Source organism: Daucus carota, chromosome 1, assembly GCF_001625215.2.
Source record: "Daucus carota subsp. sativus chromosome 1, DH1 v3.0, whole genome shotgun sequence".
NCBI classification, from domain to species: Eukaryota; Viridiplantae; Streptophyta; class Magnoliopsida; order Apiales; family Apiaceae; genus Daucus; species Daucus carota.
This window is the reverse complement of record NC_030381.2, coordinates 16,179,280-16,194,292: the sequence shown is the minus strand read 5'-3', so window position 1 is coordinate 16,194,292 and position 15,013 is coordinate 16,179,280. Positions and strand designations below refer to the sequence as shown.

Genomic DNA, 15,013 nt, shown 5'->3' with positions numbered 1-15,013 from the left:
CAATACCAAAAGTCTTCTTCGTTGCTTCTAGGAGCTAGAGATTTTCAGTATGAGGTTTATATCTCTTTCTTCCAACATTGCAGAAATCAGCTCCTCATCCCATTGGTTTTCATCAGATATCATCATGCTGTTAACTGTTCTATCCATATTTTTTTATATATTATAACTCAAAATATGCAAATAACAACAAAAATTACCAAACAACTATCTGATTTCTACGATATCTCTTTTTTTAACTTCACTTTTTCTGAAAACATAATAATTTTAACAAATGTGCCATAAATTCAGGCAAGCTATATTTCTAAGAGAGAGTAAAATACAATATGATTCTAATAAACCCACACCCAATACTTAGAGATTTTTGGTCACTTGACAAAATCATAATAATCGAAAAAACTCTAAGATGTCTGTAATTTTTGTGTTTTGAGTTTTACTTCTCTGAGAAGAGGATAAACAGTCTTGCATAGTATATCAGTAACGTTGAGCCTCCCAAGTTTATGAAATTGTTCTTTGTGAGATTTGGTTTTACCTTACAAAAAGGGAGAACGATAACTTGATTGCTTTCCTTATATCTTAATGTGATCGTTAGAAATCAATAAATTGAATAATTGAAGTCTGATGTTCTTCAAAAATAACGACCAAAAATTGTAAAATCAAATTATTAGAAGTACTTTATAGAACAAGTGCCCTGCAGAGTACTGAAAAACGAGCTTCTCCAACAATCTGTCAAATGCCCTTGTGTGTTGCAGTGATGATAGCTAGGCAACATGTAACCTAGTCATGATCTTTAAGAGACACCATTCATTTTATATTTCACGATTTTTTTTTAAATTTCCATCATGGTATGTGGTACTTCTGCTTACGTTTATGTTAGGTTTGTTAGATCAGTGATCGACCATTTTGAAGTTCTGATGTGCTTGCGGCCACAATGATTATAGAAGTTGCAGTGATAATGGTTGCGAGGTTCTGTATTCTGGGAGACTAATAACTGGGATAAGGTTGTGTTAAGACAGAACTAAAAACGAATATAAAAAAATTCAATAGACGCAAACGTTTAACGTGGTTCACTAACAAAGAGAGTTGTCATTTCAAATTCTCAAACTTTATACTATTTGAAATCCAAATCCAACTTTTTTTGTGCATCCAAACATATCACTTGCTCAAATTTTCAAATGAAAATCAAAATTTTCATATGGTTAACATAGGTTTACACGCTACTCTCTGGCCCGATTATTGTCTAATTGTCTAGTTAAGTTGCGGTGGTCAACATGCAATCTATGCTTGTATGCAATCATCTATTCATCTATCCACGCAGCTTTACAGTTTTTCTCTTTGACAATTCCGATTTGCTGATAACAAGAATAGGAACATGCTGTTTCTTTGGTTCAACAATCAATACTACTTACAATATTCGACAGAAAAACTGCTCAACTGCAGCATGCAGATCCTACTTTAGCTCAAATTTACAAAGATAAAGATCACAGGTCACTAGCTTGCTAGCGCTTGGCCAAGGAGGAGACGAGCCCCCGGAAGGAAGATTCATCGCAAGGAAGAACAATAGGAGACTGGTGATCATAGCCATAATCTTCAGCAGCCTTATGCAGAAGCTCTTGGAGTAACGGGTTCTTCAAGTATGATATAGGAACGACAAACCTTGTCATTTCGCTTCCTACATACACCACAAAGTGTCCCTTGGGGGCTCTTTTTCGTCCTTCAGCCTCTACTTTCTTTGGCATTATGTACTATGTAATGTACCTGTATAGATCAATCCCAAGGAGAGTTTTAGCTAGAATGCATGTCTTGCAAGTGAAATAGATTGGCATCTTCTATATATATAGTAAGCCTAATTTTATTTATTTTTCCGATGTGATCGAAGATAAGGTAAGTAGTGGAACGAACTTTAATCTAAGGGTAGCAGAAGTTGACCATAACGTGGATTAATTTAGCCCTCACATGTACATACATATGCATGATAATTCGACAAAGAAGTCTAAGAAGTAGAAAGATGAAGTGATTTGAGTAGTAGCTAGCTACAAGTGTAAGTGGAAGTGTTAAGATTTGTGGTGTTTTGGACTTTCAGGAGCACATGGTGTCAGAAAGTCAGAAACAAAACCTTCCATACTCATGGCTCCACTGTATTAAAATCAGAACAGCACACACATATACAGACCCCTACTGATACACTGATATACTTAAACTGCACTGGAAATTAGTCGTTTTTCTTGTAGTGAGTACGTTGATTAAGAACCAACGGAGTACTAAACTACAAATGTTTAGTGACTGAGGACGTAATGAATGAATGATATAACTGTAGCAGAGCACATAGAGGAAAGGTCAATTTAGTGGAGATATATAAGATCCTTTTCGAGTCCACTGTACGGATACGATAGAATTAAGATCAGTAGGGCGGTGCTAAGGTGCTAAAAGCAAACCCCACAACACTATCGCCAATAATTAGTGAGTTCCACTTCCACTTCATTTGGAGTTGCTTTCTTTAAGTTCTATGGCCATGTTGTTTAAGTTTTAAAAAAAAAAAAGAACTATGGTAATTTCGAACATGACACAATAATGGACAGTGGCTAGCTGGACATGCAGGACACAATAATGAATAATGGAAACTAGCAAATCAAGAAATTTGAGACAATAAGCATCTACATATGTGTGTATGTTATTAATCTGCTCTATCATTTGTTCCTATAGTTCCTGACCACCTCTAAAAAATTTCTTCTGGCAGATTCTGCATTTAGTCTATTCAAGGATCGGACAAGTGTTTGACAGGATTTACCTAATACAGTATCACAGTCACATATCAAGTGAATTTGAGTCGACTCGTCTTACCCCATTGGTGTAATCAACAGTAAAGAAGGTCGTAAGTCTACCATAATTTATAATTTATGTCACGAAATTTTAAGTTGATGATATCACATATTAACCGAGTAAGATCAATAGTCTTCAATATGCTATTTAGAATGGAACCATCGATATATAAACTTTATATTAGTTAGGAGTATTAGTAATATAGAATTCATCGTGTCTACAAGTGCAGTGCAAGAGCAGGACCTTATTATATACGTATACACAGAGAACATAATTCTTCGACATTCTATCCTAGTGGTGTACTTTCAAATGAATATCTCCACATGCACTTCCTAGTGCTCTTCCTAACGATCATCCCCTAGCCAAATATATTGGAATATGGTACAAGTTGTTTTGCCAAAAGTGAAGGTAGATATTGCAGTTTATAGCACAACAATGAAACCAAAGCAAAAAGAAGTTCTTTGATGTTGACCAAAGAAAGAAAGATAAATTGAAAGATTGAAAAACTTTTCCATCACTACCGGATGAAGGGTTACGGATGTTTGTTACTTTCTTGTACTTTGATCAATGGTTCTTCTAGGAAAAAGATGGAATTCAAGATACCCTTTTTGAATTATTGAAATGGGGACCTAGCTACAAATTTAGTGCTCCAATAGTCCAATTGAATGTATGTTATCTTTCAGCTTTAAAGCCGTACATTCTGTTCTTTCTCTTTCTCTTTGTTTCTTTGACGAGATTCGGACCCTTAACCTTACAAGTGAGTATTAACATCTGACCAAGAGGCCATCGGTTATCTTAAACTATCCGTGATATAAACCCTCACTATTCACAAAACACATCCTCCTCTTGACATCTCAAGATTTCAGAAAAACTAGTAATTTAACATCATGGCGGTATTCTCCAGTTGCAACTTAGAGTAGAAAATTTTTGTTCTTAGGTAGGCACTGAGACTTAAGAGCTGCTTATTATAGCTAGCTAGGCCGCAACTTATTTACCAAGCGTTTACTCCTGGAAAAACCCAATCAAAGTAGTGGGGATACATTTATGGGGATCATTATTATCAGCAGCCCTTCTGGTCCTTACAATTCGGAAATAATGACATATATCCTCATTTTTAGAAGCCTTGAATGCATGAAAACAAAACCCAACCAAACTAACTGTAGATTCATCTAGCTCTAGACTGTAGCTTCCATATATTGTCTATCAGCAGTGCATCATGCATGAGTTCAAATACACACTTCGAAAAGTGTGCCCCATTCCATATCAACAAGAGATAATGAAGAGAGATTTGAGCCTATGTCGTATGTATGTAGAATAATGAGAGTTGTTGTAGTTTCTTGATCATCATATATAATGCACATGGAACAAAGCCTGCAACACCATCTCAGGAGTTGTATAGCACTGTAGTTATCACTCTCCATGCAATGATGCAATGCATCACATGACAGATATGCAGATATGTACAAATTGCATAATATATGAAGTAAATCGACGAATCTTCTTCGTTATATGAGTTGTGAGTTGTTCAGAACTAATTAATGTTGTCAGACAGTTTCCTGGAGTTTCAAGTTTATGTTTGGCCTTTGCAGTATGGAGAGTAATAGGATTCTACATAACTGACATAACTGCCACCTAGATTAGTAATTGTATTGTCAATTTTGTGGAAACTAGACTAAGCATTCAGAAATTTCAGATAAATTTACATGGGAAAGTTGAGACAGACTGTTATTGCCATCTCAAGTCTCAAGTTAGCGCAGAGGGAAATCGAAAATCTATTTTTAATATGATCACATATATATTAATACTTCTACTGCAACTTAAATTCTCGCCCTCTTTTTACCAAGAGGACAGAAATATTATTCAGTGCCCAGTACTCACTAGCGTATAGTGCTTCTTAGAGACTGCTACTCAAAAATATTATCCTAATGAAATCAGCATGAAGTCAGTTTAATAAATTTTTTGTTATATACTCCTAAGGAGAAGGAAGGCACCTTTCATTCTTTTTAGTATCTGCTTTTACAGTTTTTGACATAACGTCTTCATCGAGTTAATCTTAAACGTGATTTTTGATTTACAGTTTCTTACATAACGCTCCTTTATGAGGGAATCCCGCGACCAGTAAACTCCTAAATGTGATCTAATGTAGGCATATACTCTTTAGTCTTCAGTATAATCCAAATTATATGCAGCTAGAACACAATTAGCAAACAGATACAGTAACATATTTCCTGTTCTATCCTTAGGATCTTATGAAAAATAGCAGAGCAGCATAATATATTCTGTTACGGTTACATTACATAAAGCCTGACATCCGTTAAAGCTCAGATCGTATCCAGTGAACAAGGGCTTTTTGCTTTTTCTTTCAGTTACGATTTACTTCAAAACCCATATATATATTGGATAGTGCTGGTCAGCATTAGGCTTATTTACAGTTACAGGACGTATAAAATCTATGTATTGAGATATGGGTGGGAAATCAAAAGCTATTCAGAAGGGAAAGGAGAAAAAGTTTGCTCCAACATGGGTAGAAAAGAAAGCAATGGTTGACAGGGAAGAAGATGCTATAGAAGAAGAGATTCAAGAGCAAGAAGATTGGGTATCTTATTTCATATACGAGAATCTTCAAGTGAAATGAATAATTTTGACATGACAGTATGGAATCTAATATAAGACTTGTAAAAAAGGATTGAATTTTATATTAAACGCATGAGAACATGCATCTTAAAATAATCATACACAACATGAAGAGATTTTGATGTATAAATAACATCAAATTATATTTATTTATAGCTAATATTAATGTTAATTTGAATTCGTTTGCAGATTGCTATGGTGAAAGGGATGGACAACTTAGAAATGAAGAACTACTTGAGTAGCAGGCCTGATCATCTAAAGGCTGAAAACTTGGAAAAATGTGAACCAAGCAAAAGAGTAAGGTCTTTTTTTAAAAACAATATGTAAGTTTATACATATAATCAGATTCAGTGAATAAAAATCACACGATCATGGAAATCATGAAATAAATGGTTCGGAACCAGCCAATGTTGTTTTGTAAAGTTATTAGTTCTCGCAGTTTTCAATTTCAATTTGAAGGTAGGTCTATATAGTCATAGTCTTATTATAGTTTAAATTTGTTCTTATGCAGACGAGAAAAAGAGGAGGAAATGGTAAAAGTTCTTCAACTTCCAACAAGATACGGGGCACAGTTTGGATGTTCAATGGAGATGGGAAATAAAATACTTGCAATAATATTATTAAGCATATTAGTGATTGTCCTTATAAAGTATGTAATGCTCAAGTATGTTGCAGAAGAAACTGAACTGTGAATATCTATAGAAATGTATGGTAAATTGGTAATGCGCATGCTGAAAATTTCTTTTGTATCTTGTTATCCTCTAATATAATATGTGAATTTATGTAAGCCCAAAGTTCAATTTATCAAAACTCTCAAACATGCTTAAAATTGGCATATTGATATACTCTTAGCATTAACAATAAACAAGAGCAGAAGCTCCTGTGCTCTGATTATTTGATGAAATGTGTTCATGACTTAAGTCTTTATGTGCTAAGTGAGTTGGTAAACAGTAGCTTAAACGGTTTTGTAGAAGAGAAACTGCTACTGACTCCGAAGGTGTTTGTTTGGACTTGTTCTCTGATAGCCTCCTAATTAACTAATCTTTATATGAGTTAGTTATATCGTTGTGTTTACTAAAAATTAGAGCCAAATATTATGCCCAAGGAGATGCAAAATTCTACATATCAATTATCATGTTAGAAGCAGGTGCTTCATCACATTTAAACATCAAGGACCTGGCATAACTCTGGTATGAAAGTAAAAGACTAGGTATCTAGGGAGCTCGATGAATCAGACTGATTATCCATAAAGTACTGCTAATGTTCAATTCAAATGTAAAAAAGTTCTAGTGTCCTTCTTTCTACCAGTAATGTCTCATATACTCACTATATACAATACCTAATGAAAAGATTACGAGAGGATGAACAGAAAAGAGAGAGAAGAGAGTGTACCAGCAGCTTTAGGATGTAAAATGTCATCCAAGACTGGTGAAGTATTCAAGATGGTTTTGCATTGGTTCCACCCTTTTTACTAACAGCTTCACAAAGCCTACACGGTAACGTGTCTAAGCTAGCAGCACGAGTCTTCTGATAGTTACCCAGAACACCACACCTTCTCCATGCATGATATTCTGCATAGGCGATCGGATCATTAGCTAGATCCTTCACATAAGTAGCTAGATCTTCCACCGACTTAAATTTATTTCCATCTATTATTGAGTGAGGAGGTACAAAGTCCCAAACATTAGGAGCACCAAAATATATTGGAACTGCTCCAGAGTCTAACGCATAAAACAATTTTTCTGTCACATAACTCTCGGTTTCTGTGTTTTCAATTGAAAGAACAAACTTGTAGTGAGACATAGCACAATGTAAATGATCCCACCATTTAGGGGGTTTGAACTTCACACATTCTGGATAGAGTGACAGAGCCTTATTTCTTCCGCCAACATTGTTCAAGCACTTGCCAAATGAGTGATGAGGAAGCAAACTAAGTAAACTTTTCGCAAGCCTGTTTCTTTTAGGGACACAGCGTGATGATGACCAATAGACAAGAATATCCTGAAAATTTTGGGAAATCAATAAACAATCAGTTTACACGGCTTCTTGCTATTGTTTTATTTCCTTTTTAGCTGTTCTAAAAAATTGGAAGCATGTCTGAATTTAACTGTGACCACACTTTGTTAATATCATTATGTGGTATTAATATAATAATAAACCTTTAACTTCATATTCATGTCTAAGTTCATATTCAAAACACTTGGCAGTTTCGGAAAGCTTTATAATGAGCAACATGAAACGAGAGGAAATATGTGTATGGTTGAACAGAGAGATAGAACAGGGTATGTTTGAACGTACATCGTTCTTGGTAGAAGACAATTTATAATTTCTATTGTTATGAAAAAGGCCACCAGCATAAGTTGCCTGGATATCATCGCTGGCATGGTAGCTGATGAAAATATCCTCTACGGCTGATCGTCTTCTGCCAGGTTCAAGATCCAAGTAAACACGAAGTGGATCCCCCTTTTTTCTCTAATGCACGTTAAAGAAACAATAAGTAGTTGTAAGGGAAAGGAGTGAGCAATTCAAGATAAATGATTTCAGAAAGAATGCATTTGCTGCCATTAATATTTTGTTCCAGAAAATTGTAAAAAAGATTTTTTTTTTTAGAACAATACATGACTGGATTAAAAAAAAATCATTGATTTTTTTGGCTTAACCTGGGCAGCATGGGTCACTCTAGGCAACCCTGCTAATTGGCAAAAGAAATGCCTAGATCACCAGCAATTACATCGATTAAAAGTTTTGCAATCTTAACAAAAAAATTCGACTTGATGGCCCTGCATATAGTAACACCTCTAGAATATGAACTAATAACATTTATATAGTACTCAGACCTTGACTAGTATTTTAAGAGGTTGTTTCCGTACAGACCCCAATTTTCACATTGCAACAAATTAAGAACAAAGTATAAACAGCAAGAACTGACTTATCAAGCATACGACTGATCCACATAACACAATTAATAAATTCAAGACAATTAAAATCGCGAGAACCTACATACCAGAAGTGGCGGCAGGGTGGTTTCAAACAACAAGGCATCAGGTTTATCGACAAGAACAGGAGACTTTGTCCACAGACAACTCAACCCGCATCGACAAGAATACAAATTATCCAAATTGTCAGGTAACCAAGTCCTCCCTTTAACCAAAACTGCCACATGATTCATTTTCAAGACACTACATTTCACCTCACCATACGCATCTTGAACAGAAACTGAGTTATTACTTCTAATCAACCCTTTATATTTATGTCTAAACTGTTGACAACCAACTTCAGAATCCCATTTTCTGTATGCACCAAGCAAACTAGACCGAGATTTCGGGACCAATGAAATTGAAGAATATGCAGATGGAAAATCAAGAAAACCCGAAAAATAGTAAATCGTGCATGCAAAAATCACCAGCATCATGATTGCTAAGGAATTGATGGATATGAATCTAAACTGCTGCATTTTTCGAGATATGAAATCGAAAACAAGGTAATTATCTTCTCTATCTCTTCATGCAGAGTGAGAAAACATTACCTTTGTCTCATATCAGGGGAATATCAAGATATCAAGATCATCTATGCAGCATGCATGCAGGTGACAATTGCAAGTACAAATTAATTGTAGTTTCTCCGATAATCTGTCAATTTATCGAAAATTAATATTGAACTATGCAAAGTTGCAGATGAAATTTGATGAATTTTTTTCCGAGGGGGAAGAAAAAAAAGGGAGACACAGAAGTCCACAGAACAGAAGTAAACCAAATCTGTGTATCAGAATGGGTGGACCGTTCTTATTGGGACAAAATGATTTGTGTTTCTTGTATAATTCTAGGTGGTATAATTTTTTGACACCTCAAAACAAGATAAGAGATAGGATGTCTGAATTTGATAGTTTTTTGGTTTTGATAGATAGACTTTTATATTTTTCGAATTAATATTTCTTCTAATTAATTTTGAGATGAGTAAGAATTAATATGGAACGACCTATATGCAGTGTTGTAAAAAACGGGAATCGGACTTAATCGGTGAAGTCATGGAACAAGGATTAATCGGTGATTAATTGAATTGATCGGGGATTAATCGGATTAATCGGAGATTTATCAGTTCGGTAAGCTATGGAACAAGGATTAATCGGTGACTAATTGTGATTAATCACCGACTTTTAGAACAGTGCCTATAAGCAATCATCCTGAGATATAACTAATAAAAATTTCATGATTAGTATCATACATTTATATAATTTATCTCTAAATATCTGGTTATTAATATGCATAAAGAAAGTTAATAGCGAAAAAGGGTGTTGGCCTAATCTATCATTTTTTTCAGGGATAAGGCCAGAGAAGTGACTCCATATATCACTTTGTAATCGAAAACGCTAGATTGTGCGGCGTTCATCCATCTTTCACATTTTAATGCCAGATCGTCTAGCGTTTCGAAACCCTACACACTATTTCATGTAGCATTTCACACTAAAACACCGTTTTTTCTCGCAAAAAAAAACAATGTCAGGCTGTTGTTCATTTTTCATAAAACAGACAATGTCTTCAAAGGCCTTATCTAGTTGTACGATTCAAAAAGACTACACCATACAATCATACAAAAATTGACAGAAAGCCTTATTTAGGTGCTAGTAGACAACATTCAGGCACATTTTAAACAGCCAAATACAATCAAATTTGTCGATGGAAGAGTCTTGTGTTAATCGCTTTTAGCTCTGCAATGCCTATTGTCTGATTCCTTGAAGCGAAAAAACAACTGAGAGGCCTCTGCATTTCTCCCACCCTTTTTACTAACAGCCAGCCTCACACAACCTACATGGTAACGTATCTAAGCTAGCTGCGCGAGTCCTCTGATAATTACCCAGAACGCCACACCTTCTCCAAGCGTGGTATTCTGCATAGGCTACTGGATCATTTGCCAGAGCCTTGACGTAATAAGCCAATTCTTCCATGGATCCAAACTTAGTCCCGTCTATTATTGAATGTGGAGGGACAAAGTCCCAGACATTCGGAGCTCCAAAATATATTGGAACTGCGCCAGAGTCTAATGCATAAAACAGTTTTTCTGTGACATAACTCTCGGTGTTGGTGTTTTCAATTGAAAGAACAAACTTGTAGTGAGACATTGCACAATGCAGGTGATCGTACCACTTAGGGGGTTGTTTGGGATTCATTACACATTTCGGATACAAAGAGAGTGCCATGTTTTCTCCACCAACGTTGTTCAAACACTTGCCAAATGAGTGATGAGGCAGCAACTTTAGTAGACTATGTGCAAGCTGGTTTCTTTTAAGACGACAGCGCGTTGAAGACCAATAGACCAGAACATCCTGAATTTTTTTGACATCAATGAATGAAAATTATTGCATTAGTTCATTTTCAAAGACCTGGCAGTTTATAAAGAGATGTAATGAGCAACACGAGAGAAAGGGAATGAGTGTTAGTGAGACAGAGATGGAATTCGGTCTGATTAGACTTACATTTCGCTTGGAAGAAGACACCCGGTAATTTCTGTCATTATGAAAAGAAGCCCCGGCATAAGTTGCCTGAACATCATCTTTGGCATGATAGCTGATGAAGATATCCTCTTCACCTGATCGCACTCTTCCAGCTTCAAGATCCATGTACACCTGAAGTGGATCCCCGTTTTTTCTCTGCACATTAGTGAAATGAACAATTACTAATTGTTCGCGACAGAACTGAGCAAGTTCAAGATTCAAGATGCATATATTCTGAAACTAATAAATTACTTCAGCAGATAATTTACTTTAAAAGGCGCAATTCAGACATGAAAGGCAATCCACAAAACCGCGATAATAGAGGCTTGATAGGTATATATGAAAGAAATCAAAGAAACAAGTAATAATAGCAACCTCAGGGACGAGTTGGAATTGGAAGCCAATAGTAAATACTGAGCGACATATAATTTACACGTCTGGTATATTTGTAGCACCAGAAGGCTACAATTATCGAAAATCTACCGTTTAAAGTACATAAATTAGACACAACCGACAAGTTCAAGGCAAGTGAATTGTAGAGAACGTACATACCAGAAACTTAGACGTGGTGGTTTCGAACAGCAATGCATCAGGCTTATCAGCAAGAACAGGATACTTAGTCCACAAACAACTCAATCCGCATCGACAAGAATACAAATTATCCAAATAATCAGGCAACCAAGTCCACCCTTTAAGCAAAACACCCACATGATTCATCTTCAGTTCACCACACTTCATGGCCCCATCAACATCTTGCACAGAAGCTGATCCATTGTTTATCATTAAACCGCGATGTTTATGCTTAAACTGTGAACAGCCCACTTGAGAATCCCACTTAGTGAATGCACCAAACAAGTCTGTAAAGGGCTCAGATTTTGCAGAAGCTAAGTTTGCACCAGGTGGATTCGAAGCCAATGCAGAAGGAAAATCAAGAAAACCAGAAAAGAACATGATGAAACATGCAAATCTCAACATCATTGTTAAGGAATTGATGAACTTGAATTCAGTCTGCATTATTATTAAATTATTGAAAACTGAAAAATGGGAATCAAGTTTTTTCCCCCTAAGAAAGCATATGGACTTGTTGGTCATGTTTTGCCATTTTAAGGAACTTTGAACCCCACATTGTGCAAGCCACATGCTCACTTGTAAGTACCGATTGATATTTTGAGTTGGCTGGACAAGATTGAAGAAAATGCATGGTAATATCAATCCAACTTATTAACCATAACAAATGTGTTAACTGTTAAGACTGGCCACACAAATCCTAATTGAGTAATTAGTTATTAACCATAACTAATGTATTACACATGTAATGTCAAAGGCGGTTAGGAACCCATCATATGCTTTTATACAAGTAAATGAATGTACATTTCTTCTCTTACATTTTTATTACAATCAAATCGTACAAATTAACAATCAATCCATCTTGATCATTGGTTGGTCATCCTTAACTAAATATGAACAAAAATTGAAATTGCTGAAAAATCATTCGGAGAATGTACTAAACCGTGCCGCACAAAGAGCATTGGAATATAGATCGCAATTAGCAGCTATGACAACCCAGATGAGGTTTAATGTGAATATGCTGGCGGAGAAATTGAAGAGTGACATGCAAGATCTCACTTCTCAGAGCAGGGAAGTTGAGGTGATAAAACTTCAAAAACAAGCTACTCAACCCACTACACTACTGGATCTAGTACTGGAACCACTATCTCATCCACTAATCTGTATACCACCACTCAGGCTAAAATCACACGGCAATGTTCCTCATAAACTGCTCACTACCATGACTCCACCAGTATTTATGCAATCACGGCCTGTGTTCATTAGTTCTCCGCCGGTCACATGCCCCACCGTTCTCCACATCATTGCTCTAGTTAAAACTAAAAACCACACCTCCAGTTTTCCAACCAAACCTTAACTATCCTCATCGATCGGACAAATCTAATTCCCATTCACCCAACCAAATTACTATTATTCAACCTACCCAACTTACTCATACTCGATTTCTACTTACTCCCAGTCTTCAACGTATTTTCAACCACACCCCAGCCATTCCCAGTCTTCCGAGGCCCACAAATTCTCTTTTGTCTTAATCCAGTTATGGACTCCCAAACCCAACTGACTTTTGCCTTTATGTACCTGGAAGGTGAGCAGCAGGAGCACCCAGGCCTCACTTGGGACTAATTTCTCGCCCTCCTACTACAACCATTCTCTATAGGAAATCATAAGTGAATATTCTAGGTAAATTTAACAAGCTTACTTAACATACACAGTAAAAAATTACATAGCAGAATTCGAAGAATTAAAAGGAGGCATTCCTTAATCCTTAATTATAAACATTTAAGTTTTACCTGTCCAGCTTTATGGCTGGGTTGCGAGCTGAGTTGCAACGAGCTCTATATGTTCACAAACCTCCTCGAATTCTGCAGTCTGAAGCAATGGAAAAAGCTCGAGAACAAGAAAGGTATATTCAACTAATGAAGAAACAACTTAAGGGGTAGCCAAATCCACCTTCACTCCATCAACTTCTCACCTGCCAAAAGAAACGACCAAGCCAATAACAGCAAACAACACAATCAAAGTTGTTATTTAACCATACAAACACTACAGCGCTTTTACCAATGAAAATTGCGGAGGGAAAATAATCCGTTGGTTGTTCCCAACGAACTTGTAACGATTTTGACTAGTCAATGTTGTGCCAACCAATTCGCAACGAAATACCACGCTTATTTACCAACGAGACGTTCCATGTTAGGAAATATAACCACGCAATGGAATAGTAACAAAAGGCCAAGGAATGAGCATCAACGAAAGCATCTGTTGTTATGTTCGTTGATATTCCGTTAATAAATACTAACAGTTCCGTTAGTAATTGGTTACTAGTACATCGCACATACAGAGATATTATGCTATTCTCTTTAGTTGACATGTGTGTAGTGCTAAGGTCCAATGTATTTTAGTTGATTAAATTGATTTGGGTTGTAGAGAAAAGCCAATAATATAATGAACTTAGATATGTATTAATATTAATATTAAGGGCTCGTTTGGAAAGCGGAAGCAGCTTCTGCTTCTGGCTTCTCCTTTTCTTGACCAGTTTGTGTAAAGAAGCATAAGCACTTTTAAGAAGCTGAGAATGCTAGCTTCTCTCTCACAGCTTCTGCTTCTTTTCCAAACACTTTATTAACTTATTTACTTCTCACTTCTACTCCACTTCTTTATTTTAAGTAAAAAATCACTTTTTTTAAGCTTGGCCAAACGACCCCTAAGTAATTCTCTTTGATTTATATATGTAACATAATTGTTAATTGGCTCATTCTTAACTAGAAATTTTATATTATATTCTTAAGTAGGAATTTTATATTGAATCGTTTTCAAAAAAATTAGCTTTTTATTTGGTATGTGAATTTGTAGTCAAATGCAATTTCACTTAGTCTTTGATCTAATACCTACCCGAAAAATAAAACTATTTTTTTAAACATTTATTTTGGACGATCCAACTGTACGAATATTATTGTAACTAGCGTACAAGATTTTTATGATATCAAAAACTTTACAAGTCTGTTATGAAAATGTGGTTGGAAGATTGGTGAAATGTATATAGTCAATCTAATTTTTTTTAGTGAGAATAGATCAACATTGAGTTTTTATACTATAAGTAATTTTTGTCCGCTACGCATGGGCATAAAAATGATATTTTTGCAACCAATGAGTTCATAAATTTTAAAAAAAAATATTATGAACATAATAAAGTAATAATGATTATATTAATTTGAAAAAATCAATGTATTTATTTAATTTTTGAAAAAATTAATGAATAAATTTTATTATAGAGAGGTTATTAATAACTTTTGATATGTTATCCGCAACTTTTGATATTAATACTGACTATTATATATTTTAATTAAAATGTGCGAAATATTAGGCGTGTCGTTCTTGGAGTATTGACCGCATTTTGTATCAACAAATTTCTTGTAATATTATAATGACAAATAAAATCTAAGATTAATGCGTTATATAATATTGTTAACTGCATTTGGTATCAACAAATTTTCTTGTTATCTGCCTATT

General features: G+C 35.4%; 2 protein-coding genes across 3 annotated transcripts; both read right to left on the bottom strand.

The window, feature by feature from the left end:
- Positions 1-1,276: 1,276 nt before the first annotated feature.
- LOC108208636 (alpha-(1,4)-fucosyltransferase) lies at positions 1,277-9,241 on the bottom strand. 2 transcript variants are annotated; one of them, XM_017379175.2, is made up of 4 exons: positions 8,456-9,238; positions 7,750-7,923; positions 6,844-7,452; positions 1,277-1,755 (listed from the first exon to the last, which is right to left on the bottom strand). In XM_017379175.2, exons 1-3 carry the CDS (start codon positions 8,903-8,905, stop codon positions 6,889-6,891), a joined length of 1,188 nt encoding a protein of 395 aa, XP_017234664.1. In that variant the 5' UTR covers positions 8,906-9,238; the 3' UTR covers positions 1,277-1,755; positions 6,844-6,888. The 2 variants fall into 2 exon arrangements, with proteins under 2 accessions (XP_017234664.1, XP_017234671.1); XM_017379182.2 differs by lacking the exon at positions 7,750-7,923 and having other exon boundaries at positions 8,456-9,241.
- A 663-nt stretch (positions 9,242-9,904) lies between these two features.
- On the bottom strand, positions 9,905-13,965 carry LOC108214760 (alpha-(1,4)-fucosyltransferase). Its single transcript, XM_017386938.2, has 4 exons — positions 13,297-13,965; positions 11,492-13,157; positions 10,922-11,095; positions 9,905-10,771 (listed from the first exon to the last, which is right to left on the bottom strand). Exons 2-4 carry the CDS (start codon positions 12,077-12,079, stop codon positions 10,232-10,234), a joined length of 1,302 nt encoding a protein of 433 aa, XP_017242427.1. The 5' UTR covers positions 12,080-13,157; positions 13,297-13,965; the 3' UTR covers positions 9,905-10,231.
- Positions 13,966-15,013: the final 1,048 nt, after the last annotated feature.